This window comes from Daphnia carinata, chromosome 6 (genome assembly GCF_022539665.2).
Source record: "Daphnia carinata strain CSIRO-1 chromosome 6, CSIRO_AGI_Dcar_HiC_V3, whole genome shotgun sequence".
Lineage (NCBI taxonomy): Eukaryota > Metazoa > Arthropoda > Branchiopoda > Diplostraca > Daphniidae > Daphnia > Daphnia carinata.
The window spans coordinates 915889-941670 of record NC_081336.1 but is presented as its reverse complement, the minus strand read 5'-3'; the positions used below and the strand labels follow the sequence as shown (position 1 = coordinate 941670).

Genomic DNA, 25782 nt, shown 5'->3' with positions numbered 1-25782 from the left:
TGAAACCTATGAATTCATGAAACCTATGAACATCCTGTAAAATTACGAATGAAACCGTTTCATTGTGAATATCTAATTGCTACGCTATTTTTTTACTCCATGCAGATTCCCAGTATAATAGCTTGAAAGAACTTAAAAAATTAGGTAATCAGGAAAACACTGGTAGACGCTTATGTCAAATAATGCGTACGATATACTTAACAGGTGAAATGATTTGACTCTTATACTAAGTTACCATTTTCTGCCACTGTCATTAGTCGTCTGCTTGTAGCTTGTAATAAGTATTAAAATTGTGCCGCTGATGGCAGCACGTTGTGAACACGACGTAAATCACAGGGCCTCCAACGAAATTGTCTCCAATACACTGCCATCTATTGGTATATAACATGTAACAAAATTAAAACCTCCAAAATGCTACCGTCATCTTTTGAGCTTTCCGCTTTCGATTACGTTTTGTCTAATTACATATTGAATTGCGTCTGTAAACAATTCCTGTTTACTTTCTCTTCTTTCTTATACTCACTGCTTTCCTAACGATATTGTTAAATAACGATTTCAAGGGAGGCCGGTTAGGTTGTGTGGCCACTTCGTTTCTTTTGTCATTTATCCTTTATGAAATAAACTTTCTTACCAAAGGAAACTTACAGCAGTACCCTTCAATGCCAAAAAGTTCGTTCTACGTCTTTCTATTACCTACTTGGACATTTTGACTTATCCTTCTTCATTTTGGATCACGAATTCGCGACTACCTTTGCACTGTTTCCGTTTGATTTTTTTCCAAGCCGAACAACAGTTAACTCATACTACCAGTTAATTTCAGCTAACCACATGTTTTCGCCGCTATATGCTTTGGAAAACATCTTTCGATATTTCCACGTACAGAGAGATCCCAAATCTTCATACTTTAAGGAGGGATCGGCGTACTATCCTGGAGGGGAAAAAAAATGATCATAGAAAATTGCATTGCCGTAAAGTGATTTATGGCGGCATCGGAGAAATCGAACAATACAGCATAGAAGTAGTAAAGATCTGTTAGTCGTCATCGTCTTCCGTCATTCGTTATATCTCAAGTCATAGAACTGGCTTTTTAAATGTTCTCAATCTATTACCATTTTACTTTTATACTCACACCATTGCACAGAATGTTAAAACCTATGATTTACCTTGGTTATGGTTGAAACATAGGCCTCAGTAATACCACCTTAAGGTTTGATGATCATACCACAGAAGAGATAGGAGTTCCTCTGCAAGAGAAAAGTAATTCAATCTATACTGATACAAAAATATGACATTGAACAATACCCAAAAGTTAGATTATATCAGATCCCATTCGCTGAAAAATCCCAGAAGAGCAGTGTAAAATCAGGTCCAGCTTCATTTTCATCTTTTCCATTCTGTATATGCAACTGTGTAAATATCCCAACAGAAACTTGGCATTTAACAAGCACTTAAATTTTGAAGAATGAATGTGAAAAAAATAAATTGTTGACCAAAATAACCCTTTTTCCAAAACTAAGCCAACAATAAAGAAACTAAATCTGTTGTCAGAATTATATAGCATCCCTAGTGGCATTATTTGTAAAGATGTTTTTTTTTTACCATTCAAGAAGAGCCATAACTGAGTTTGTGAGTGTTCATTCTTCGAATGTTCTTTTTCGGCTATTTCCATGGTTTCAGGTTTCTCGGTCGTTAGGTAATGAAATTTTTCAGGCACGTTGACGCTATTTTAAAAAATCTAAACAAAAATCCGTATTATATGAAATACTAATGCAAAGTAATCTAATTCATTGCATTTACAACGATCTTCTGCACAACATCTGGGAAAAAAAACACATTTTCGCTGAGAATCCACTTCAAGTTCACTCTGTCACACGAGGAGCCGGAAACAAGCGGAGCCATCTAGCAGAAGAAGAAATGATACAAGCAACGTTGCCTGCATCAAACACAAACAATTGCCTGTTACGCAATGAATTTGTTTAAACATTTTTTACGGTTACTTAAAAAATATAAGCCTAACAAAAACAATTTTGGTTTACGTCTGAAAAGTGTAATATGCGGAAACTGGTTTAGAGTTAGCAAAACTAGATGACGCTGCTTCTCCCTCCCCCACTCTATGAGTCACGCTGCACGCAATTGAAATTTTTCGAGAGCCATTTTCCTATGTATCTTCATGTCCCCTGTAAATTGAAATCGATTTCCCGTGTCACAAATTGAAAAACAGAAAATGTACAAGAGACATCGAAATCGAAACGTCATCTATGGTCGATCTGTTTGCCATCTATGGAGGAAATCTCGAGAAAAGTGAGTAAATTGAAGTTCGTTGACATGGAACAAGAGGAAATACTTTAGATAGAATCTCTACTACGAAACTATGCCATATCAGAAAATATTGCGGAAATTTTTTGAAAAGTTTTCGTGTAGTAAAGCACATCATCCTTTTGCGATGAACGCCATCCAGCTTTAATTGACAACCACAATTCTCACTACCCAAGCTCCGCATCGCTCTACCGGATCCTTGTGCCGCTGAGGGCACTGTATATTCAAGAAATGATTTGGCTATTGTGAATTTCACGAAAATACCATGAGGCGTTTAAAATGTTACAAGTCATGACGGATCACCATCGTGCGGAACGCCTCTGTGAAACGTCGTAAGCATTGCGAGGTGAAACAACCAATCAATAATTCGTGCGATTCAAACATAATTATTCGACTTGGATAGCACAAATGTATCTACCTCGTTGAGCAAACTTAAATCTCCTGAAACCTTAATCTTAAGGTCTTAAATGCGTTTCTTTCGAGTTTTCACTTTGAACTCCGTGTTGTGCTGGCCGGGATCTCCCAGTTTTAAGTGAGTGGCGTATGCGTCACCTCAACATGGCCATTTAAAATGCAATAAAAAAAATAATAAAAAATAAAGGGTTAGGTTTAGATTAGGGTCAGATTAAGGCGCGGCACTTCGTGCAACTATCGCCCACTTATCGTGATTGATAGGGTGCTGCACATCATTCGATGAGCATTATTTTATGCGATGGCTATTGCAATGCGAATTAACCATCAAACAATAACAGACTCCATCGTTTCTGGTCTGGGTTTGACCTCGTCTTATCACCTTGATGAACGCTGCAAAATGCATTGGGAAAGGATGACCGGAGAACTTCACGAACGAGAATGTCGAATTTCGTTTACTTGTCGTTTTTGTAACAATATGTTTGCTATGCGTGTGGTGGAGGGAACAAACGCCTTTTTATTTCGCAATTCGCAATTCGATTTAAAAAAAACGGGATTCAGTGTATAAGTGGATCATTAAGCCAGAGCGTAGGGAACTATAGTTGCTCACTATATACGTGCTGCACGAAATGGAAATTTAATAATGTTAAAATGATAACCGTAGGAGAGGGTTAGTGGCACGAAGGAGGATGCACGATTTTGGGAAATATAATTGATTATGACACACGGAATCTGTGGAATATAATGATAGGCGGATAAACAAAGTGCAAGATGAATAAGAGCCCATTTTTCGACCAGGCAGGTCAACGCTTGAATTCAAGGACGGCATATAGCAGTACCGATTATTAACAGTTGGCAACCATTGGCTGTTGAAAGAAGTTTCAAGTACCTAGAAGTCCAAAAGTACAACCTCCTGGCGTATATAAAAGCGCAATGATTTCATTACAGCCAGAGTGCAAAGATTTGTGTTCGTTGGCAAAGATGTTGAAGCTCAATCTTATCCTGTTCGTCTTGTTAGCGTTCACTAATTTAAGTCGTGCTTGTGACGATACTAGCCGCGATGAACAATTCGCGACAGTGAGACAAGATTCAGATGAGTATTGGGCCAGTGCGTACGGATACACTCCCAACACATTTGACTCGCGATACTACCAACAAAACCCTTTTGTTCCACCAGGTATTTAAACTTTAGCTAATCCAAATCCCTTTAACGTTTTGACACTGGATTTTCTATTTCAGAACCTGTCGTTCCATATCAAGGACGTAGCCGTCTTAACAGACCAAAATTTAACATCGAACCTTTCAAAGCTTATGTCAGCAACTGTGAGTACAATCAAGTTTAGCCTTCTGTCAACAAATCTTTATCAAACTAATTTCAATTTGAATCGATTAGACAATGATGATTACGAAAACCAGGCGCAGGGGCGTTTTGCTCTTGGTGGTTTGAAGGCTTCTCTGATCAACACGGGCCTCTTCAACAACAGATTTACGCCGGCCAACACGTTCAGACCATTCCAAGGGCTGGGCACCAGGTCGCCCGTCGTTTTGAATCCCGAGTTCGAGAACCCAATCTCAACATTCGATGGATGCACGTCGCCCAATGGCGAATCCGGAATCTGCGCTCCAGGAAACATCTGTTCGCTGTTCGGGGGTCGACCTAGCGGCGCCTGCGTTCTGGGAAAAGTTTGCTGCATTAGTAAGTTTACACATTACCTGACGTTGCTAAAGGATTTCTGATAGCGATTATTAATTTCATTGAAACAGACGCGATAACTGCGTGCGGTGGTACCGTCACGTTGAACAACACGTACTGGCAATCACCGGCTACGATTAGCGCTCCCACTACATGTTCGTTGTCGATTAAATTGGATGCCAAATTCGTTGAACAAAAGAGACCCATTTGTCAACTTCGGTACGTTGAAATTATGTGTTTTAAAAAAGAGCAGTTAAAATAATGAATCCAATCGCGGTTTCAGCTTGGATTTCATTTCGTTCACGACCGCGCAACCGGTAGCCGGCACTTGCGCAGACACTTTTCAAGTCGGAGGATCCACGAATAGAGTGCCTGTTATCTGTGGTGACAACAATGGGCAGCACAGTAAGTTAGTTAGTGACATAAATCAAAATTTAACGCGAAGAGATAGATAGCCAAAGTTGCCCGTTTGATTTAATCCTTTGCGTTTAGTTTATCTCGACGTCCCATCATCAGCTGCTAAAGCTACCGATGTCCAATTGATGTTCAACTTTGCTGCTGGAACGGGAACTATTCCACGTTCGTGGAACATCAAAATCGCCATGCTGCCGTGCGGAGCCTCATATCTTGGTAAGTTAAACCGCACTCCCTAAATACCATTCCAATGAAATTACAGTCAAATGAAAATCAATTGTTAAACTACAGCTCCCAAGGATTGCCTCCAGTACTACATGTCATCCACCGGAGTGGTTAGATCGTTTAACTGGAGAGACACTCCAGGACCCGCTACCCGTCAACTAAACAATCAAGATTACAACATCTGTTTCAGGACTGAAGAAATCGACAAACAGGTTCGTTTCCATCCTCTTTCATCCGCATTGATTCCGCATCTATCTAAACTTCTGTCGTACATTACACAGCTCTCAAACCAGGTGTGCTTTTCCACCTGTACAGTGACGAATGGTGGAGACGCCTTCTCGCTGACCACACGGCCGCCTGCGGCGGCACCTGGCAACCCTCTCGCACCTACGCCAGCCGAAATAGCTGCGGCCGCAGCAGCCGCACTGCTTTCCGCAGTGGGTGCTACCAATAATGCAGGCACGCAGGCTCTTTGCCTGTACGATTTCCTTCTCATCGCCGGCGGTTTCAATCCAGCCACCGGTTTAGCTGCCGACCGCTATTGCGGAAACCAATTGGACCCAATTCCAGGTGGAAACGCAGCCAGTGTCACCGTTTGCAGTAAGTCACGGGGAAATACTTTAATCACAGCTTCCTTGTTTTTTAATTAAAACTAAATGTTGAACGTCATTAGCTCGAATCAGACCGTTTATGCTTTCCTACCGGACTGACGGCACTGAAGCAGCGATTGCTGCCAATGCTCCGCTTGCCATAATTGCAGCGGCCGCAGATGCACCTGACAACGTAGGTTTCTGCCTCGATTTCCAGCACAGGACAAACTAAACGAGCCAAATGTGGATCCGAGAATTTGCTTTAGTGTTATTTCGCTAGCCCATGTCTTGTCTGATTTTAACATGGCATTCTTCTGGTGAAGGGTGGTGCAATACGACATTTTTTTCCACTGGATTTTCCTAAATGGCCAGGAAGGCGTGACAACTCTTTAGAGTACATTGAAAATTATGATATGAAATATTGTTTCAGGCTTAAATTATTTTCAATGATTTGCCAACTATTAATTGCCATTATAAAAAGTTTTTGTTGTTATGAAATAAATTGTTTTCGCACCTAAAACAACGTTTCGGACCTGTTTTTCTTTCATTACATCGGAGCTGACTTGTCTCAGTATCGCGTTGCGCAAAGTTAATTCCCACTTGCAATGTAACAGCCCTTATGTTAAAAGTTACGTTCGGTATACAAATAGCTTCTGTAGTTCACATGGTACTTCTTTATTTGGGCTATCGAAAATGTCCGGTGTTATGTAACCGATGAAGCTGACGTTAATCCATCACGCGAAACATGCGTATGCACGTCCAAAGAGTTGCAACGTTTTCATTTGAAAATGTATTGTAATCGGGACATCATCTTTGGCTAGTATGTGTAAATTACTATCGTCAGTGCATCCGCAAACACAATATTTGTTTTTTTGTTTTTTTTTCCGTTTATTTGCATGTTATCAATTATCCTGACACACGGTGTAGCCCAAGTACATTTCTCCTTTAATTTATTCTCTGTTGGAAATCAAGACAGAAGCCCACATTTCCCGCATCGCCAAATGCCGGAATAATGATTCCCTGATTATTGGCAAACACAGCGCCTTCGGTGTTATCGGTCTGATAGGTCAGCTTGAAAGGTTGAATTCGAGCTGCAATAAATGCAAGTATATTAAACCAAAGTCCCTCCAAAAATTTGCCCGACCAAACTTACTGCAAACTGTGACGCTGACTGCCGCGCCGTTCGGAATCGGATTCAGTTGATTGCCGCAGAACCGGTCAGCAACGAGGCCAGTGATTGGGTCTGTACCTTGCGCAATCAGCAAGAAATCGTACAGGCAAACTGCAACTGTAGCTACCGGTGGAGGTATTGGATTTGGGCCTGTTGTTCCCACGGCGGAATTAGCAAGATTGCCCGGCACAGACGTAATGGAGAACGCGTCGCCTCCATTCGTTATCGTACATGGCATCAGACACATCCGGCTTGCAATCTATGCATCCCCCCAAAAAAGGCCCCGTTCAAATGCGTGTTGGGAAAGGAAAGAAAATAATTGCAAGACCTGTTTATCCATTTCCTCGGTCCGGAAGCAAATGTTGTAGTTTTGGCTGTTGAGTTGGCGAGTAGCAACTTCAGCGATATCTCGCCAGTTAAACGATTTAATTATACCAGTAGCCGATGTGTAATATTGGAGGCAATCCCTCGGAGCTATGGGTTATGTTTTTAAAGTACAAGAGTTGATCTCGTTTGTTTCTGTGAATATGAAATGAATTACCGAGGTAATTTGCTCCGCACGGAAGCATTGCGATTTTAATGTTCCACGTACGTGGACTGTTGCCAGATCCAGCTGCAAAGTTGAACATAAGGCGGACATTGGTAGGACCATTGAGTGATGATGGGACATCAAGGTACACTATAAAATAAAATCTAATACGTTAAATTAGTCCCGATATGGACATTCAATGTTGCTTACTGTGCTGCCCGTCATTGTCCCCACAGATAATCGGTGCTATATTAGTCGATCCGCTCACTTGAAATGTGTCCGTGCAAGTTCCAGCTGTCGGCTGTGAAGTGGTGAATGAAACAAAGTCTAATCTACATAAACAAAAATGAATTGCGGCTTAAAGTTTTCGACATTTAACGCTTACCGAAGTTGGCAGATGGGTTTCTTTTGCTCTACAAATGTCGCGTCCAGCTTGACAGTTAACGTGCACGTCGAAGGAGCGCTAAGGATTGCAGGAGATTGCCAGTATGTGTTGTTAAGGGTGGCAGTTCCACCACATGATGGAACCACATCTATATTTAAACACCGTCCAAATAAAGAAATGCTTTTTATGTGTTAGACTTTAAACGATTAAGTTGAATTGTTCTGGAGTTCCCCTACTGATGCAACAAACTTTGCCCAGGATGCAGGAACCACTGGGCCGGCCACCGAACAGAGAGCAGATGTTTCCTGGAGCGCAGATTCCGGATTCGCCATTGGGTGCTGTACATCCATCGAACGTGGTGAGAAGGTTATCGAAATTAGGATTCAAAACGACAGGTGATTGTTTGCCGAGTCCTTGGAGTGGCCTGAACGTGTTGGCCGGCGTGAATCTGTTGTTGAAGAGGCCCGTGTTGATTAGCGAAGCTTTCAAACCACCGAAAGCAAAACGTCCACTTGCTTTGCCATCAGCGTTCTCTGTTGCAAAAGAAAAACGAAATCAACCCTCCCTTCGAGCGTATACAGATGACTGATTGCTGTATACTTACTCTTAATGAAATAGTTTTTAAATGGCTTGGTGTTAGAATTAGCTCGGTTCAAGGATGATCGCCCCTGATATGAAATTGCTGGTTCTAAAAGAAATGAAGGAAAAGATAAAGCACGTAACTTTTGATGGCTTTAAATTCCCATGAATTAAATACCTGGAGGGGAGGCTTGCTGGTGGTAAGGAGGATCGAAAGTGTGGGGAGGTAATCCATACGAACGTACCCAATAATCATTCAGCTCTCGCCATGTACCAGGTAACTGCTCGTCTTTATCATCGTTACAAGCTAAACTGGTTTGATTCGATAAAGCAACGATGAAAAGGAATAAGCCAAGCTTTGCCATCTTCGCTCTGTAATTTGTATGTAAGGCAAACGTGACGAGCTTTCCTAAGCAAAATGTTTGGAACAAAACGGGCCGCATAAGATTGTGGGGAACGCTGTAGCTTATATAGCCTTGCCTAGCTGGATGATCGGCGTGAACTCTTGATGTTGCAGAAGGTGGAGTGAGTCATCCCAACCACAAGAGGTTGTATCTTTTGAGTTCTCCCGTTCCATCCCATTTATGCGTGGAGTGCCTCGTTAACTTCTACCTTTGGAACGTAAAAACAGATGACCTTAGTCCGCAAAATGCGCAAGGGCAATTTGTCATGTTGTTGAGACGATGGAACACGAAATGCGCCTCGAAGAGCACAGCGTTTAAAAAGAAATCTTCATCGGTCATCTAGTCTTTCATTTACGTTTCTCACGTCAGTCCTGAGATGCTCACGCTCTTTGAATTCAATGATTATCTACTCAGAGTGTTTTGATACTCGAGAATGTAAATAAGTGTAATTAAATACAATTTCCCTTTAAATTCAATGATTTATACGAGGCTGAATCTTTGCCACAAGAGGCAAAACAATTGGAAGTCATTAAGTCATTATCGGTCTTCAACCAAGGCTAGATTAATCAGCAAAAAGACGCGTCATCACATCGACGACATGGAACGCTCAATGTCTGAAAAGCATCATACGTACCTGCATGGTTGTTCAAAGCATTGACTTTGAATCGTCAATATCTCAAACTTTCCGTGAGTCACCTTGAATCTGAATCATTTTTTCTTCTTGTATTTTTATGTCTCATTCGTAATTGTGGTTTATTATTATTATTCTGGCATCCACAGCACATATTGCAGCATCATCATTGTTTTTTTGCATGCTTAATTACGGGTGTTGGCTGTACGTAGATACAGCCCGATAGTCATTGCTATCATCCCCCTCATCATCACGGGATTTCCCTTTGAAAAACCTGTTTGTTGTGGACGCCGAATGCCTGACGGTTCGTTCAACCCTCAAATTATACAGGTAACGATGTTGCTGTGAGACTTTTTCAAGATGGATATTTTGATATTTTGGCAACGTCATTTAATGGATAAAAAATTGAACGCATCAGTTCTCTGTATAGCGATCTTGAGAGCGAAGTTCAACGCTCCCGGTTGTACCGACTAGATAGCATTTTTTGCTTTACCAAGGCCAGCAATTAATAAACGATTAGTTTTTTTTTTTCGGAGACTAATTTGAATATACCTGAAAAAAGAGTCATCAACATCTTCGCATTAAACATAACCGTAGAAGAAAGCAGTTCTTAAAAATTTTGAAACTAGATGTATCAAATTGTTTAGTTGTCAGGCATAATGGCACATAAACTATCCCCAAAATGCTATTTGCTGACGAGTCCACCACCAAAGAGAAAATTCAGCAACGAATTTACTGAATACGGAAGTTCAAGCAAAATCCGCGATTTCCATTTGTTATTGAATCTGCCGCAGGTGTAGTAACCGTCTCATCACGATTGGTTCTGTAGAAGATTCTCAACGGCGTCATGGTAGCTAATGGAACACAAAGAAAAAAACAAAAACAAGTAATCAACATCAATTTTACAAATCAAGAACAAATGCTGCTGGAACTTACTGCAAACGGTCGTTGATGCCTGGCTTCCAGGAAGCGCATTCAGTCTCTCTCCACAGTAGCGGTCATACGCTATGTTGGTTACGGCAGCCGGATTTCCGAGATTAAAACCTCCGGGAATGACGAGGAAATCGTTGTTACAGTTCAGGGATCCAAATTGACTCACATCGGGGGTAGTGGCTGCGGTTCCCGTCGCTGGCAGAGTAATCGGTAAGCTGATGCTAAACGCTTTCTGGCTTGTTACCACCGCGCACGGCGTCAAACACAATTGCCTCTGTATAAACATGAAATTAATTTTTTTTTTAGCTCGTTACATAAGAGAAATGGTGATGAGGCTTTTACCTGAATTGGTCCTGATCGGAAACAAATGCTGTAATCTTGGTTGGCCAATTGGCGAGTGGCTGTTCCAGTAACGTCTCGCCAGTTGAACGTTCTGACGCTTCCCGAACGGGTAGTGAAGTATTGCAGGCAATCGGGAGGCGCTGAACGAGGGACGAAGAAGTTTTAAAGCAACGATGAATCAGGGATTGCAATGAATTAAAAGGGAAATTGTTTTACCTAGAATTTTGGAATTGCAGGGGATCATGGAAATCAACATGTTCCATTGACGACTTTCGCCTTCCGCTGGTCCGAAATTGAACGTGAGCTGAACATCGTTGGGTGCCGGTGGAACGTGAAGATACACTTCAGAAAAACATAACGTTTCAAGATTCATTTTGATTATGCAATAGAAGAAAAGAGTTACTATGCTGTCCGTTATTAAATCCGCAAATAGTCGGGACTGTGTTCAAGGCTCCGGATACTTCGAAATAATCTCCATTGCAAACCGATTCGGAATCCGGTTGAGAAATCGTAAACAAAACAAAATCCAACCTAAGCACATACAGTTATACATTACCAGGATGTTTTAGATAGCACAAAAGGGGAAAAGTACTGACCGAACTTGACAGATTGGCTGGTTCACTTGTGAGGGTAATGTCGTGTCTAGTTTCACAGTTAACGTGCAGCTGGACGAAGGAGCGATCGTCCTGACAGGTGATTGCCAATAAGTGTTGTTAACAGTGACGGTGTCCAGCTGCCTTGCAAATCCATCATCACAAGTGTTGATGACATCTTTAGTGGAAAATAAAATCGATTTAAATTTCCCACGGAACAATGAATTGTAATTCAATGGACTTACTAATGCAACAGACGAGGCCACTGTTGCAGGATCCGCTGGCCCGACCGCCACCCGACGTGCACGATCCACTGTCTAAACAGATACCCATTTCTCTGGTCGTTGGTGATCTGCAGCTTTCACCTTGACCGCCCAACAGTTGTCGTGTGTCAACGTCTTGGACATCGTCCAATTCTGTGAGCAATTCCGTGTCCAAAACATCGCCAGGGAAAGGATCTTCTAAATCATTGCCTTGTCGAAACATGCTGACGCTGTTGAAAACAGGATTGATGGCTACACGAAAATTACAAATGATTATCACATCACGATGGAAATTCGAAAAGAAAATTTACATGGAATTCGATCGGCTGGATAGTATGGAAGAGGAGTCCATCGTCGCCATGGATATCGGGCCATCACGTAAGGATTGGCGTAAGATCGATGAGTCGTAAGAGCATTCCTGATATTGTGTAACAGCGTTTGGTCATCCCAAGCGCTGCAGTTGCAGGCTAGTGCTAAAACTAAAAGTAGAAAGCAAACCTTTGACATTTGGTGTTATTGGAAGGGCGTGAGAACAACGTCTGTGGAAAACTAACCGAATTTTGGTTTTCACTTCATCTTATATAGTCCCGAAGTTCAATTTAGAAAACACGTAAGGTAGAAGATTACACACGCGAAATCAAGCTGCAAGCCACAAACCAAGTGCGTGTATAGATCATAATTTTTTCAAAACTACACGTATCGGGCAATTGGGAGTGAGCAACCCTTCGGGAACTGTAAGTTTCTCTTGTTTTCTACGTGCCCTTGAAATCAAACATTGACCTTAATGAATACGTGATAATAGAACACTGACCCTAACTCGTACGTGAAACGTCCTTTCATACCTGTACAGAGTAGTAATTCGTGATTGGTATATCAATAACGAACAGACGGGTGACACGAATGGCAAACGTGGTAGAAAATCCCATGGGCACTTGTCTGGTCATCAAAAACTATTTAAAATGTATCTTCATGTTTCCTTAGTATTTAAAATGTGGTAGATAACTGGTAGCACATTTGCTCTATAGTTAAATGTCCATTCAGTTATTTACCTCCACTTTTAATCGCAGAGTGTTAGAGACGCACAGGTGTCACCCGTAAGACCTCGAGCTTTTAAATGTTCTAGAAGAAAATGATACAAACCTGTTTTTCCTTTCGAATCTTTCGTTCCACGTCTCCAATGTTCCACAGCCTCAGGTAATGAGCGAGGGCGAAAGTAAATCTGGAGGATAGGCGATCATTTTCAAGAATAGATGGGGGCGTAAAAAGCCGCATGCAAAAGAAAAACATAGTACCCCAAAATGAATACTAGTTCAGCTTAAATCTATTTGCATTTAACGCACAGCTGACATTGTGGAACGTCACCATCTGCCGTTATACATCCTGAATGTTTATTTTCTCGTATAAGATGTAGTACAGGTTCAAAAGCGTGCAGTTCGTAACCGACATCTCCATAAACATAAGGCCCACTTTAGTTTTTTCAACTATCACCGCATGCGTATAGTACATTTTAATAGTAAAAATTATACATCGAGCTGTAAGAAAAATTCATTATTAAATACGGAAACTGAGACAGAATCCGATGTTTCCGGCCGTTGCTGTGTCCGCCGTTGGTATAGTCAACGTTTCATCGCGATTAGCGTGATACACGATTCTAAACGGCTTTACCATACCTTTACAATGAAAAGCAAAATAAAACGATTAACAAAATACATTTTTAAAGAATGCTATCGAACTTACTACAAACGGTGGTTGATACAGTGCTTCCAGGAAGGGCATTGAGTCTCTCTCCGCAGTAGCGATCGAAAGCCATGTTGGCCACAGGTGCGGGATTGCCGATATTGAAACCACCTGGGATGATGAGGAAGTCATTATTGCAGTTAAGGGACCCTAATTGGCTCACGTCCGGCCTAGCCGTAGCCGCCGCATCAACGGTTCTTGCCACGCTGATACTAAATGCCTTTTGTGTCGTGACTACCGTGCACGGTGTCAAACATAACTGTCGCTAAACGTTGAACATTGGTTAGACATGTGGCAAGATCGGTGTTCACGCTGAAACAAACCTGGGTCAATGCTGATCGGAAACAGATGCTGTATCCTTGATTGGCTAATTGACGCGTGGCTGTGCCTGTTACGTCACGCCAATTGAACGTTTTGACGGTTCCCGTACGAGCGGTGAAATACTGGAGACAATCCGATGGCGCTGGATGTTTTAATACAGCACCATGAATTCTCAGTAAGTTGGATTGATTAATGGATCACACTTTTTACCTAGGAGTTTAGAGTTGCATGGGATCATGGCAATTAGAATGTTCCAACGGCGAACGTCAGTGTCTACCGTTCCGAAGTTGAACGTCAGTTGAACATCTGTCGGTGATGGTGGCACGTGAAGATACACTATAAGAAAAAGTACGTTTGTGTAAATTCAAAATGAAAAGCGTATTAGTTGAATTGGGGTACTATGTTGGCCGTTGTTGAATCCGCATATAGTCGGGACTACATTAGTAGCTCCGGCTACGTCGAAATAATCGTTAGCACACACAGTTTCAGCGTCTGGTTGAGAAATTTCAAACACAACAAAATCCAACCTACGCAAAAAAATTTAGATAATTGATTCACCTTGTTAGTACGTGCGAATACTAACCGAACTTGACAAATGGCCACATTATTTTGTTCAGGCAGCGTCGAATCCAACTTGACTGTTAACGTGCAGCTGGAAGACGTAGCGAAATTTCTTAACGGTGATTGCCAGTAAGTGTTGTTTAACGTGACTGTGTCACCTAGCCGGGCCAATCCGTCATCGCACGTGTTCACCGTATCTTTGAATGTCACAATGTCGTGTTATTCTTGTATCAAACAATGAAACAAGTGGATGAGCTAAAACTTACTAATGCAGCAAACGAGGCCGTTGGTGCATGAACCGCTGGCCCGGCCACCGATTGCTGTGCACGTTGTACTGTCAAAACAGTTACCCATCTCCCTGGATAGTGATCTGCAGCTTTCGCTGACAAGTTCTTGCCGTATTCCGCTTCCGATAATAACAGCATCGAACGGTTGGGTAGCTGGATCAGGCTGGCTGACGGGCAAGAGCGACGGACCTAAAGGAACACTGGATGGATTCGAAGGAAGACTAAATGGGCTTGAAGGAAAGAAGGGACTTTCAAGCGAGCCGAATTGGCGAAATAAACCGGAATGGCCACCAATATCGCCATTGATGAGCGGATGGCCTACCTCACCATCCGGTGCGTCTGTTTTAAATATGATGGATTATTGGAAAGGCATTGGGAATGCATTAGTGTTTTGTAATACGTTGGTTTCGAGCGATAGGCTGGTAAAAATGAGGATTCCATTGTTGCCAAGGATAAACGAGGAATTTGTAAGTGTTGGGCGAGGACTCGACTGCCTTCCTGCTCGAGTCTCCGAGTTCTTCGTCGTTGTTAACGTCGTCCCACTCGGCGCAACTGGCTGGGGAAAACAGGTGAACAAGCGAAAGGAAAACGAACGCTTTCAGCATTTTGTTTTGATGTCAGCTGCGGTTAAAAATGTCAAGAGCTCGTGGAGCTTGACGGACTGAAACTATGCACAAACTAGCTCCGTTTTATATGCTCTAACCAAGTAGAAGAGAAAATGAATCTAAAGAGACAACCACGCCGGTGTAATAAAATGTTACCACCCGAAGGTAATGCATCATAGATCATTGTCTTAATGAAGGGGTACACAAATACTTTTGAATGATAACCCTTCCATACTTGTACCCTGTTCTTTTTGCCGTCCTTGAAATGAAACATCGACCTTGGCAAAGACCTTTCGGTCGTGTTTTTATTCACGAACGGCGGTCGTCCACTTCTATTCGATAGTGATCGCCATCGTTGATGGATGCACGAATGCGGAATACAAACAAATGTGAGTATAATCTTTCATTTTTGTGCTGGAATTCATTTATGATGTGATTATAAATGGGGAATTTCCAAGACACATAACAAGGACGTTTTCATTTGTCTTTGAGTCACCACCACTCGCAGAGAACGCAAAGCCACGTGATGGTTCCATGGTCGGAATTGACCTGCAGGGCCTCAATTATTTAGCGCTTTGTAGTTGAAACTGGCTCATTAGCAAAAATTTTGTTTTTTTGCGCGAAACTACGCAACGGACGGGCTGATGTGTTAACCAGGGCCTTAACGTCAGATAAAAGCAATGTATTTTATAATCTTATGTTATTGGACACCGTAGAATCATTTGCGTGACTATTTTAATGATCCAAACCACGTTAATAAGCTGGAGGGTGTCGTTAATTTTGATAAGAGTAGATCTCTGAATGTGCTCAAAAAACTGCGTTCGCTCATAACGTACAAAGCACAGTCTTCTTGTTCCCTGCAGTAATATCGAGATTAGAAGGGCTCCAGAGTATTTGATCAATTGAATTGTTACAGCAAAACATAAAAAAAAACACTTACTCGTTGATGGAGTAGCCCATGATATTGTCATTGTAAGTCTTGTACTTGCTTACGAGCTCTTCGTTGCCCACTTCGCTGAGTACGCAGCGATCATACAATTGTTTGTTGGCTTCCTCCAATAATTGAGTTTGCCTCTTAATGGCAGAATCGACGTCAGACAGGCCTGTTGGTAATGTCGAATATTTCCAATTGAATTCGGCTACCTTTTCGTCGAATCGACGAGAGAAATATTGAAAGATCTGCACGTCGGCGGCCAGCCATTTCTCTAGCACCTTTCTTTCAGCGACGCTCAACTTGGAAGACTTCTCTGGCTTCCTCCTGTTCAAATCTAGATGGACGACATTTTGTAGAGGCCAATTGAGCAATTGCTTCATGAGGATGAGGGACTCGTCCATCCTATTTGCAATCATCACAAGATGGAACTCGTGATCCAAACGCTGAATTTCTTCCGTTATAGCGTTTTCGTTGTCGAAGATGTCGGGCGATATCCCCAAATCCCAGGCTATTTGGTTGCGTCCAATGCTACCCAACCAACGTTTCTCCACTACATCTGATAGGGTGGCGTTTCTGATAGCGCGGATCATATCGTGAATATCCTGGACGCCGTAGAAGTTTTTCAATTGAGGATCGAGGTAGTGGAACAAGGATTCAAAGACTTCCACGGGTTCTCGAATGACGGTGAAGGCCGGTACATCTTCGCGCAACAGCTCCAGAACTTCTTTCTTGTTCCAGCGATTGTGCAAAGCGAATATATCGAAATTGAGGTCTTTCCACTTCGTGTCGTTCAATGAATTATGGTCGAAAAGCTCAGTCCTCGACAGGTAGCTGCCCTCTTCGGGCAACACAATGTTCAGTTCGTTTTTCAATGCAAACCTGTGTGAATGGTTGAAATACAAATAAATATATGCCTCCGGGAAATGAAGTAAGGAACATTAAGTGGTGGATGATTTAAAAAAAAATACCGGAATATGATGTTTTCGATGGTACTAGTGCCGCACTTGTGAGTTTTCATAAAAATAAATTTCCTGTAATTCAGTAATTTAGAGTTGAATTTAAATGAATACGGTGCGGTAATCGAGATTCCATTTGATTGGTGCAACTGTATTGATTTTACCGAAATTCTGTGGAATCCAGCGTTTCTAGTTGCTGGAACAAGGCACGTTTTGATAAAAAAGTTAGACAACAGCTAATGATCACCGCCACGACGAACCGTTTGAAACAAAATCGTTGCCGTCGAATAGCCAGGTCATTTACTTTTAGGCACCTAACACATTTTATGCATATATCACTATGCTGCTATAAATAGATTGCGATTTCAAGTACCTGATCTCCATCGCGCGAATAGCTTTGATAGGATTTTGTCAATCTCGACAGCAAGAAGGGAAAACGTATTCTTTTGATGCTATTTCAACTTCAATCTTTTCCTTCGGAGAGGGTGTGGGGCTATTATAAATTGTAAACGTACCTGTCAAGTGATTTATGCAATACTGATGGATGATGTGGATGCACAGATGATTCAAAATGTTTTTGTTTGCTACAAATCACTGAGTTAACCAGCAAGTTTCAAACTCTGTTTGCAACTCATCGAACGTCCCCCAACGCATGTGAGTAAAACAAGCCGCCAGCCATATGAGAACCTGAACTGGTTACCTTGTGTGACAACATTTTTCGTTCGATTATGTTGCACCGCCTTTATACGAGCCCGCTAGCGGTTTGCCAACCTGAACTGCTTTGCTATTCGACAACATTTCCGTTTTCGTTATGCTAATCCACTTTTCCTGTCGCCGCAGGTACGGTAGGCTACATAGCAACAAAAGGAAAGCAAGGGCAAATTTCGAATGCAATCGGAGCTAATTCCCAATGTATGTACTCCGGTGTTTGTCATGTGTGATGCGAATATCTTTTGTACTAAACTTTAATTCACTGTTGGATAAACGAGAACTGAACTTTTTAAAAACAGAATAATCGTACTTGTGAAATCAAGCATTGACCTTCGTCAAAGAAAGACTTTAATGTGATTCCCCCCAAAAAACCGGTCGAAGTTGTTTGCTACCAATGATTTTGTCATTGACTTTAATTTATGCGCGTAGGAGTCCAGATAGACACGAATGTCACCTCCGTTTATTTGAACTAAGCTTAATAAGGCATTATTATGAGAGAGAACCAAAATTTCAAGACGGTTTGGGGCAATGATTGTCGTTTCACTGACAATCATTGTTTGATTTTTCTATTCCCATGCTTATATAACTTTTGAAACTTTCCTTTTATAGGAATTCATTTCCTATTTTTCTCAGGTGTTTTTTTTAATTCAAAAATATGTTGCGGACGTTTTTAATTAAATTTTATTCAGTTAAAACAATATAGAAACGCATAAACGGAAGTGATACCGTTCGTTATAATCCTTTTACCGCTAGATGGTACTCTTTGATCATAACAAACATTCATTGTGTTAGTCATCGGAGTGATGAGGGGATCGAGAACAGTTTACCAAAGAATATACTAAAAAAAAACCTGCCATATGTTTGTTGCAGGTTAGTCATTTGTCAACGCAGAGTATGCATTAGTGTATAACAGGTGGATTATTACGTCTGCGCTTCAGTACGCACCCTGCATCGTAATGACCCACATCACGAATCTAGACACTGTTTGGAACCACCTGAAAAGTGAAAATGTAGACCACGAAGTGGTACGTATTGTGCCCAAGCTGTTTGAACTGTTTTTCAGTTTCAAGTGACATCTTTTCCCCAAATTAAGGATCTTCAACCTCCAGAAAAATATGGTTGGTTATCAGTCTTCTGCAATCTCCTGCAACCCAAATCAAATTTGCTGCCAAAAGAACTGTCTGATGAGAAATCTGTGCTGATTAAGCTGTCAAAGTGTAAGATTTTAAAATTTAACTACCAAACAGCAGATTTTTGTGTTTACTGGTTTTTTTGAAGGCCCATTCAACCATGAAGATCTGATCCACATGCAAATGATCTCTACATTGTTCAACAAACTTACTGGCTTAAACAGTCCTGCAGCCATTGGAAGTCACTGGGAAATAATTGGGTTTCAGGTATTGGATTTCTGTAGTTCACTGTTATTCAGGCTGTGTAATTTACTTTTCACATGTGTTTTTACAGGGACTAGACCCTGCAACAGATTTCAGGGGAGTTGGAATCTTAGGCCTTCTGCAACCATTGGCTGTATGTTTGTCTGTTGACACATTGCCTTTCATGTCCAATGTAGTGAGCCTTTCACATAGTCCTAGTCAAGGTTTCCCGTTCATGGTTTTGAGTTTGAATGTGTCAAATATTGTACTGAAAGCTTTAAGGGATGGAGTTTTAGACAGGTATGTTATAAGAACAATGCTTAAAGCAATCCTATTTATTAATTAGAGAGTCTATTGCCTCTAGAATGATAAAGGAAAAAGAGGCTGTCTTGGGGGTCACCACAAAATGCTATACAGCAATCTTATTTTTTATCTATGACAACTGGAAGAAAGAGAAGCTCACCCTGTCAGACTGTGGCCCAGTTTTTAAAAGTAATTGATCGCCTTTCCTGGTTGGTTTGTTTTTATGTTATCTTTTTTTTTATTGGTTTCCTTTTTTTTCTGAAGGAGCTGAAACTATTTGCAAGAAAGAGCTGATTCGTCACATGAGCAATTTCGATAATTACGTCAAGGAACTTACCCTAAACGAAACGCCTGCTGTCCAGCTGGAACAAGTGCAATTTGATTTCATGAAAGACATGTCGAATTCAGCAGCAATGACAACGTAGCAGTACCCCGTCCAGTTGATTCAATATCGTTGCCCGTTTGCTGGTCATACAACTTTTAGGCCATATTTTTAGAGGAGTCAAAACCCACTCCAAAGTTTGCTCTATTGTTTGTTTTTTTATCTCTACTGATATGAATTACTTTACAAATACCCGTTGATAACCATTTGAAATCCAGTAAAAACATGGCGGAGCCCGGTGCTTCTCAAATTCAGTTGCCCGCAGCTTTTTTTTATTTAAATGATGATTTTTTGTGTGAAAATACACCTGTGCATCTAATTGAAGTGAGTTTACACTTGCCTTCTTAGTTGTTAATCCAGGTGATTCAAATTATTTTTCAAATTGCGCTTAAATATCAAGAAGGAGCTCGAGAATGCAACAAGTGGCGAAGATGATTGCAAACCGGCCACGCCCTTGTACATTTACAGTCAAGCGCAACTGCATCGCAATATCCAAGTAAGATTTCCATGCATTGCCTTCCGCTATTATTTATATTTTATTTATTATTGTTTTCAAGGGATATAAAAATGCGATTGAATCAGCTAACATGCTCGATCGAATACACATTTTCTATGCTGTTAAAGCAAATGCAAACCTCCATCTGATGAAGTTGGTGCGGAAACAAAATTGCGGAGCTGTTACAGTATCCGGCTACGAATTGCAAGCCGCATTGAATACGGGATTTGTTCCAGAAATGATTCTCCTAAACGGCAACGGCAAACAAATGTTCGAAACATTAATGTTTTGATTAATTACCTTTAAACGTAATAAGGATATTTCTGATTGCAGGTGGGAGATCCATTTGGCTGTGAAAAACGGCTGCATGCTCAACGTAGACTCGCTTTTTGATGCTGAAAATATCATCAGCGTCGTTCGTGAGTTACAGAAGTCAGCCAGGGTGTTGATTCGGGTTAATCCGGGATTGGAACAATCAAGTACACCTGTCCATTGTTACCTTAGCACCGCATTGAAGAATAGCAAATTCGGAGTTCCTTTGCATCAATTCGATCAGGTGCTGAAACGAAAACCTTAGAATGAACTGTTCTTCTGAACGTTTACCATGTCTAAAAGGTTTTGGAACTCCTGAAAGCAGAGAATTTGATTCAATTAGTCGGACTCCATTGCCATGTTGGAAGCACCATCCGTGACGCAACAATTTACACCACCGTGACTGGAATACTTTTGGACATTCGCCAAACAGTATTTTTGTCCCAGTCGTTTTGATTGCACTTCATTAAAATTCATTATTTAGTTGATAACTCAAGGATTTGAAAATTTGAAATACCTGGATATCGGAGGTGGTTTGGGCATTGATTACTACCACGGGACTAACGAAGGACAGTCACCGTTGTCATCGACAGGTGATCTCATTCAAGCCATCGCTTCTTTATTACCATCGGACGTGGAAGTGATAATTGAACCTGGAAGATCGATTGTTGGAAACACAGGTGCGCTTAAGCTATGCAGTTGATGTAATAGAATAATGGCTATGGAACAAAACTTAGGTATCTTGGTGACCAAAATCCTTGGCATCAAGAAGAGCCCTGATGGTGGCAAACAGTTTGTGGTTGTGGATGCTGCCATGAATGATCTGATACGTCCCAGTTTTTACCAGGCGTATCATCACGTCTTACCAGTCCGCAAAACTGATTCCTCTGTAACTATAGTCTAATTAGTACGATGATTGATTGGAAGAGGAATGTTATCATTGTTTTATTGCAGGAAGGCGTTTATGATATCGTTGGGCCGGTGTGCGAGTCCGGAGATTTTTTGGCCGTCGATCGCCGTCTGACGCAAGAGCCTGTTAAGGGCGAACTGTTGGCTATAATGGACGTAGGAGCTTACGGGATAGCCATGGCCTCTAATTACAATATGAGAGGACGGGCCATGGAAGTGATAGTCGATGGTAACAAGTGGAAGATTATTCGACGTCGAGAACGGTTTGAATCCCTTGTCCAGACAATGATTGATTGATGACGTCCAATCGATTTAAAGAACCAATTAAATGGAATGCAATTAATCGGACAGTTTAACATTGTCAGATTTTGTGTTATTTCTTACGTCATTAAACACTTTCGCATTCAAGGGTGTTGACGCTTATTGATTGGGGAGTAGAGAGTAGAATTCTAGTGTCCTTATTACAAAGACCATAACAAACACAAGGTCTGTTACCCTCGTTCGTGTCGTGAATTTTTACGTGACCCATCATATTTGATACGCAGTATTCCACGGTCCTAAGGTGTGACACTGTTTGCATTTCAAAACAACAAGTAGTATTTGTCTATGTTCGGGGCAACACGTAAACTTATTAGAGATAATGAAACACGCCCGTGGCCTGCATGCTGAATTTTCATACCGTTGCTCGTACGAGTACCTCAGATTATGGCCAAAAGACACATTTCTAATGCGATTAGGTTATACATTTCAGAAAAACAAGCATGTTAAAATAAAAAAGAGGATGACTACAGTTTTCAAATGTCCAAATTGTTAAAGAATTGTATACTTAACTGAGCATACAGTTGGGAATTGCTGGAACTCTAGTGCTCGCTACTGTCCAGCGCTTTGAGGAAACGACGTTCTATGAGACGTGGGACGATGAGGTGACGAATGGGCAACAACGAGAGGAGAATGACCGGGAAGACCATCTTCATGTACGGCCATGGCACGAAGCCAAACAGACACATGAGCATCAACTGGGCTAGTTGGCAACAGGTAAACTGATGGATTTTACGCTGCGGAACCCTACGGATATAGTGATTGGGTGGATAAGCGGATTGCTCCGTAAAGAAGAGTGCAACGCGTTCAAATAACTGATTGCCGCCTAGACCGGTGACGGCCACGTAGAGGAATAGGCCGTTGAGAACGGAAGGTGGAATGTAAGCCAACGGATAAGGCAACAAAAGGAGCGACAAGCCGATGAGAATGTGCGAAAATAGGACCGTCAGTCGAGTCTCTCGCACTCTAACAATTCTGGAATCAATAACGAATTGAGATTTAAAACTGAAAATGACGGTTGAATTTTAATTTACATTTGGTAGACGTGGCCTTGATGGACCCTCTCTTCGACATCGGCTAACGCACGGGCGTGTAGTGGAGAATGAGGTACAAGAGCGTGCATCCATGGCAATCCAACAGCTGACAACGCGGCTGTTAAAATAGCCATGACAAACAAATCCCAATGATAGGCCGGCCCTTTTTTCAAACTGAGTAAAAACGAAAATGAATTAAAATATGGAAAGAATAGCTTACAGAAAGGAGGTCGATCTTACTTATTTAAAGGTGTGTTGACCATGGCCGATGAAATATTCTGGTCCATCAAAATGAGAAGAGATAAAGCAAAACCCAAGCCCATACCACCGGCAATAGCCAATCCGGGCAGCCGTTCCAGCGGAGTCACCGTGAAAACACTTTCATTATCGTCGTATCGGAAAGGCTCAGCTATAAATGGAAACGATAATGAATTTAAGTAAATTAAACTAATCAAAATAAACATTGGCCTACCTTTGATATCTTGAAAGAAAAAGGAACCAACAAAGCTCATGGTGAGGACAGCAATAGGCAATGCGTAGTCGGCTAGAGCTTCTCGTTTGCCGGCCGAGAGGAACGGCCTAATAGAGTCATAAACATTTTAATGCTTTCCAAAATTCAAGAACTAAATGTTAAGTTACGTTTTCTTGAAATTGAAGATAAAAACGCCAACCCAGACGGTGCCCAGCATCAGCAAAAGAAAAAGAACCGAAGTGGCTTGATTGCATTCGACGAGCTCATCATTGGAAATGACATGGCCATTTTGTGTTTGATTCAGCAAATAATAAGCTAAGGTTGAACTGATGTTGCTGTCAATGTCCCCGAAGTTATCATTTTGACACTGCGGCGAGTTGTAATTCTTCTGAAAATCTGTTTATCCCGAAAACGTTTAATTAAAAGGTTATAAGCGCGAATGGGCAAAGAGAACTCACTTTTAGCCGTGTCACGGAACGCATCGACGCAGAAAGCGATTGAAATGAAAAGGCCGAAAATCTCCTCGGTCGAACGAGTACACCAGCACATTAATCGTGAAACGTTAAACAGTGAATACAAGAGCAGGAAGAACGCGCACCAGAGACCAACGCATCCGTACATGGCGTAAAAATCCAGCTCGAAATCGTCGCAGATACTAGAAATGACTTTATATAAAGCAAATGAATTTTATTAAATTATTTTTGGTTCTATCTGTACAACAATTGAACACATACCTTTAATGTAAAGCGCTAATGGAGCAGTTGTCAACATAATCAGTAACGGCTGGCCCCCCAAAAAGGCAAAGAACAAACCACCGATTGTTTGGCCAACTATAACTTTACGGACACCTTAAATAATAAAATGATGAGATAATTAATCATTGTAAAATAACAAGATGCGTACCAATTTTTCCGTTGGTGTTATGATCGTTTAGTACCCCAAACGCGATGGCAGGAAGTAGACAAGCGAAGTATAGAAAGAAGGTGGTAGACATTACTTTCTGCGGTGTTTGGAGCCAACGATGCCATCGACATAGTCTGAAAGATAATGAGGCAAACGGCGACAAAGATCTTCGCGAATGCCTTGTCCAAATCGACAGAATTCCTTTACCTTTTCATACGCAAAGAGTTAGTTTTACAGCTGATAGAATCAAACGACGAACACCCTCACCTTATTACAATTCGCATCGCTGTTGTTAATCGATTGGACGCTGTCCAGTTTGATATGACCGTACGAACGACTTTGTTGTTGTTCAATGACAAGCTCTTTCGCTCGTTTTAACACGATATTTTTGAATTCCTCTTCGCTAGTCACCTCCAACAGCTGGCGTCGTAGATTTACATCCGCCAAGAGAGTAGCGAACGTGCGGCTAGTTTCTAGTCCATTCTTCGTCCCTTTCTTTAATACAATAAAATATGTAAATAATTCATTGCAGTACATTTGTTCATCCTACCTCTTTCCCAGGACACAAGATAAGCACAAACAATTGAACGTCATGGCAAGTTTCTCCCATATTTGTTGGATGTTTCAGCCTCATTATTGCAATATGGCGTTGGGTCAATGATGGAACATCACCCCTTTAAAAAGAATTTCATTATTTGGACTTGTTTAATGTGATAATGAACTCACATTGTGCAGAGCCATGACTCGTCGTAATCAAAGGTGTTGCTGTTGACATTGTCTCGTGTGCTGTATGTCGCTTGAATGGTCTTGGCCAAGGATGGAACTTAAAATTCCAAGTGTCATGTTATTTTATTCAATAGAATGAAAGTGGATTAATATACCAATGTCGTGAGTGATGAGAATTGTTTTGGCTTCTTCAATCACACCAACTGGTAGGTCCATTTTGCCAAGTAGAAGATCAACCAGGTCCACTGGCGTCGATGTCTGTGCCACTTCATCATCTAGGAGAAGGACGCACTGCTCCAGAAACTGTTCGACGTCAATGGCCGGTCTGACTTCACCCTCAAAATCCTGAAGAGGCAAAACCTGCATTCCACGAAACGTTATATGCAAAATTCATTTAATACAGCAATTAATATACAAATTTACCTCCTGTTTCGAGTACAGCAAACTGACTTCTTCTCCATCTTCTGAATAATGACAAAGAAAGAATGTATAAAGAGATTTTAAAATGAACCTTTTCTTACTAACCGGAAGTAAGGTGCCATTTGCTGTCGTGAAAGGACCAGATTCCGCCTCCCGCTGATCTATTTTCGTCGATACTTACCCGCCGACGTTTGCGGTTAATAATAGAAGGCGAGCTGCGGCCGTTCTCAATTGTGTCGAGGCTCATCGCGTTGTGACTGGGCGAACTGAGTTGCGACGAGCTGTGTTCAGTTTGATGCCACCTTGTTGATTCCACAGCATCCTCAGTAATGACCTTCATTACTTTTGTCACGAAACTAATTTTTAAAACACTGTCACGGTCGGCTGTTGATAACAGACTAATTGACGTTATGTGACAAGGCTGAATCTTAATGCCTCTTTTGTAGTCTGAAACACGAGTGAACACTGTACCCCATGAACCCAGCAGATGAACTATGTACAAGGTGTCAAGCAAGGTCGATAGAAAAATTTAAAAGAAAATTT

The 25782-nt window shown here is 41.5% G+C and overlaps 7 protein-coding genes and 1 long non-coding RNA gene across 10 annotated transcripts; 3 read left to right on the top strand and 5 right to left on the bottom strand.

Annotated features, from left to right (window-relative positions):
• Positions 1 to 1185: 1185 nt before the first annotated feature.
• Positions 1186 to 1880, bottom strand: LOC130689705 (uncharacterized). Its single transcript, XR_009000794.1, has 4 exons — positions 1798 to 1880; positions 1600 to 1735; positions 1303 to 1406; positions 1186 to 1244 (listed from the first exon to the last, which is right to left on the bottom strand). It is a non-coding gene; the product is annotated as an uncharacterized LOC130689705 (long non-coding RNA).
• Positions 1881 to 3688: 1808 nt separating this feature from the next.
• Positions 3689 to 5931, top strand: LOC130689659 (uncharacterized). The gene is made up of 9 exons (XM_057512596.2): positions 3689 to 3904; positions 3967 to 4050; positions 4121 to 4423; positions 4492 to 4639; positions 4704 to 4825; positions 4913 to 5050; positions 5126 to 5271; positions 5341 to 5659; positions 5733 to 5931. The coding sequence occupies exons 1-9, from the start codon at positions 3709 to 3711 to the stop codon at positions 5879 to 5881; spliced, it is 1605 nt and encodes a 534-aa protein (XP_057368579.1). The 5' UTR covers positions 3689 to 3708; the 3' UTR covers positions 5882 to 5931.
• Positions 5932 to 6594: 663 nt separating this feature from the next.
• LOC130689508 (uncharacterized) lies at positions 6595 to 8678 on the bottom strand. Its single transcript, XM_059495582.1, has 9 exons — positions 8559 to 8678; positions 8339 to 8456; positions 7971 to 8267; positions 7735 to 7882; positions 7560 to 7681; positions 7362 to 7499; positions 7149 to 7294; positions 6803 to 7079; positions 6595 to 6740 (listed from the first exon to the last, which is right to left on the bottom strand). The coding sequence occupies exons 1-9, from the start codon at positions 8676 to 8678 to the stop codon at positions 6595 to 6597; spliced, it is 1512 nt and encodes a 503-aa protein (XP_059351565.1).
• A 1375-nt stretch (positions 8679 to 10053) lies between these two features.
• On the bottom strand, positions 10054 to 15032 carry LOC130689699 (uncharacterized). Of its 3 annotated transcripts, none has more exons than XM_057512638.2 (8): positions 11791 to 12011; positions 11462 to 11731; positions 11220 to 11394; positions 11027 to 11154; positions 10840 to 10965; positions 10624 to 10763; positions 10285 to 10555; positions 10054 to 10202 (listed from the first exon to the last, which is right to left on the bottom strand). In XM_057512638.2, exons 1-8 carry the CDS (start codon positions 11984 to 11986, stop codon positions 10081 to 10083), a joined length of 1428 nt encoding a protein of 475 aa, XP_057368621.1. In that variant the 5' UTR covers positions 11987 to 12011; the 3' UTR covers positions 10054 to 10080. The 3 variants fall into 3 exon arrangements, with proteins under 3 accessions (XP_057368621.1, XP_059351682.1, XP_057368580.1); XM_059495699.1 differs by lacking the exons at positions 10285 to 10555; positions 10624 to 10763; positions 10840 to 10965; ... (2 more) ...; positions 11462 to 11731; positions 11791 to 12011 and adding exons at positions 13217 to 13481; positions 13540 to 13679; positions 13748 to 13873; ... (2 more) ...; positions 14365 to 14724; positions 14786 to 15032 and having other exon boundaries at positions 10061 to 10202; XM_057512597.2 differs by lacking the exons at positions 10054 to 10202; positions 10285 to 10555; positions 10624 to 10763; ... (3 more) ...; positions 11462 to 11731; positions 11791 to 12011 and adding exons at positions 12963 to 13149; positions 13217 to 13481; positions 13540 to 13679; ... (3 more) ...; positions 14365 to 14724; positions 14786 to 15032.
• Positions 15033 to 15696: 664 nt separating this feature from the next.
• Positions 15697 to 17279, bottom strand: LOC130689676 (galactosylceramide sulfotransferase-like). The gene is made up of 5 exons (XM_057512613.2): positions 17254 to 17279; positions 17045 to 17194; positions 16893 to 16955; positions 15931 to 16803; positions 15697 to 15847 (listed from the first exon to the last, which is right to left on the bottom strand). The coding sequence occupies exons 1-5, from the start codon at positions 17262 to 17264 to the stop codon at positions 15721 to 15723; spliced, it is 1224 nt and encodes a 407-aa protein (XP_057368596.1). The 5' UTR covers positions 17265 to 17279; the 3' UTR covers positions 15697 to 15720.
• A 1076-nt stretch (positions 17280 to 18355) lies between these two features.
• Positions 18356 to 19973, top strand: LOC130689687 (ELMO domain-containing protein 3-like). Its single transcript, XM_057512624.2, has 6 exons — positions 18356 to 18616; positions 18685 to 18808; positions 18870 to 18988; positions 19056 to 19264; positions 19329 to 19456; positions 19532 to 19973. Exons 1-6 carry the CDS (start codon positions 18548 to 18550, stop codon positions 19690 to 19692), a joined length of 810 nt encoding a protein of 269 aa, XP_057368607.1. The 5' UTR covers positions 18356 to 18547; the 3' UTR covers positions 19693 to 19973.
• On the top strand, positions 19857 to 22028 carry LOC130689671 (diaminopimelate decarboxylase-like). Its single transcript, XM_057512607.2, has 8 exons — positions 19857 to 19973; positions 20050 to 20145; positions 20207 to 20415; positions 20479 to 20701; positions 20761 to 20889; positions 20942 to 21137; positions 21195 to 21346; positions 21412 to 22028. Exons 1-8 carry the CDS (start codon positions 19875 to 19877, stop codon positions 21661 to 21663), a joined length of 1356 nt encoding a protein of 451 aa, XP_057368590.1. The 5' UTR covers positions 19857 to 19874; the 3' UTR covers positions 21664 to 22028.
• Positions 21925 to 25677, bottom strand: LOC130689654 (solute carrier family 4 member 11-like). Its single transcript, XM_057512591.2, is given in 15 exon segments — positions 21925 to 22659; positions 22719 to 22892; positions 22959 to 23127; positions 23191 to 23297; positions 23358 to 23586; positions 23649 to 23855; positions 23925 to 24038; positions 24094 to 24204; positions 24207 to 24300; positions 24361 to 24588; positions 24644 to 24767; positions 24820 to 24916; positions 24975 to 25179; positions 25243 to 25283; positions 25345 to 25677. Coding segments are annotated over 15 exon segments (2568 nt in total). The 5' UTR covers positions 25580 to 25677; the 3' UTR covers positions 21925 to 22226.
• Positions 25678 to 25782: the final 105 nt, after the last annotated feature.

Bases quoted from the DNA above. Each gene is read 5' to 3' on its own strand.
- LOC130689508 (XM_059495582.1), bottom strand. From the start codon at position 8,678: ATGGCAAAGCTTGGCTTATTCCTTTTCATCGTTGCTTTATCGAATCAA. The intron at 8,268-8,338 runs GTAAGTATACAG...CTTTTGCAACAG, and splicing joins TAAAAACTATTTCATTAAGA to AGAACGCTGATGGCAAAGCA. The intron at 7,500-7,559 runs GTAAGCAACATT...TTTATTTTATAG, and splicing joins GGACAATGACGGGCAGCACA to TGTACCTTGATGTCCCATCA.
- LOC130689676 (XM_057512613.2), bottom strand. The intron at 16,956-17,044 runs GTAAAATCAATA...ACTGAATTACAG, and splicing joins CTGGATTCCACAGAATTTCG to GAAATTTATTTTTATGAAAA. The intron at 15,848-15,930 runs GTAAGTGTTTTT...ATATTACTGCAG, and splicing joins ATGGGCTACTCCATCAACGA to GGAACAAGAAGACTGTGCTT.
- LOC130689671 (XM_057512607.2), top strand. From the start codon at position 19,875: ATGGCGGAGCCCGGTGCTTCTCAAATTCAGTTGCCCGCAGCTTTTTTT. The intron at 20,146-20,206 runs GTAAGATTTCCA...ATTGTTTTCAAG, and splicing joins AACTGCATCGCAATATCCAA to GGATATAAAAATGCGATTGA. The intron at 20,702-20,760 runs GTGCTGAAACGA...CATGTCTAAAAG, and splicing joins CTTTGCATCAATTCGATCAG to GTTTTGGAACTCCTGAAAGC.
- LOC130689687 (XM_057512624.2), top strand. From the start codon at position 18,548: ATGACCCACATCACGAATCTAGACACTGTTTGGAACCACCTGAAAAGT. The intron at 18,617-18,684 runs GTACGTATTGTG...CCCCAAATTAAG, and splicing joins AAAATGTAGACCACGAAGTG to GATCTTCAACCTCCAGAAAA. The intron at 18,989-19,055 runs GTATTGGATTTC...GTGTTTTTACAG, and splicing joins GGGAAATAATTGGGTTTCAG to GGACTAGACCCTGCAACAGA.
- LOC130689659 (XM_057512596.2), top strand. From the start codon at position 3,709: ATGTTGAAGCTCAATCTTATCCTGTTCGTCTTGTTAGCGTTCACTAAT. The intron at 4,051-4,120 runs GTGAGTACAATC...TGAATCGATTAG, and splicing joins CAAAGCTTATGTCAGCAACT to ACAATGATGATTACGAAAAC. The intron at 4,424-4,491 runs GTAAGTTTACAC...TCATTGAAACAG, and splicing joins GGGAAAAGTTTGCTGCATTA to ACGCGATAACTGCGTGCGGT.
- LOC130689699 (XM_059495699.1), bottom strand. From the start codon at position 14,990: ATGCTGAAAGCGTTCGTTTTCCTTTCGCTTGTTCACCTGTTTTCCCCA. The intron at 14,725-14,785 runs GTATTACAAAAC...TATTTAAAACAG, and splicing joins GCCTATCGCTCGAAACCAAC to ACGCACCGGATGGTGAGGTA. The intron at 14,296-14,364 runs GTAAGTTTTAGC...TGACATTCAAAG, and splicing joins CGGCCTCGTTTGCTGCATTA to ATACGGTGAACACGTGCGAT.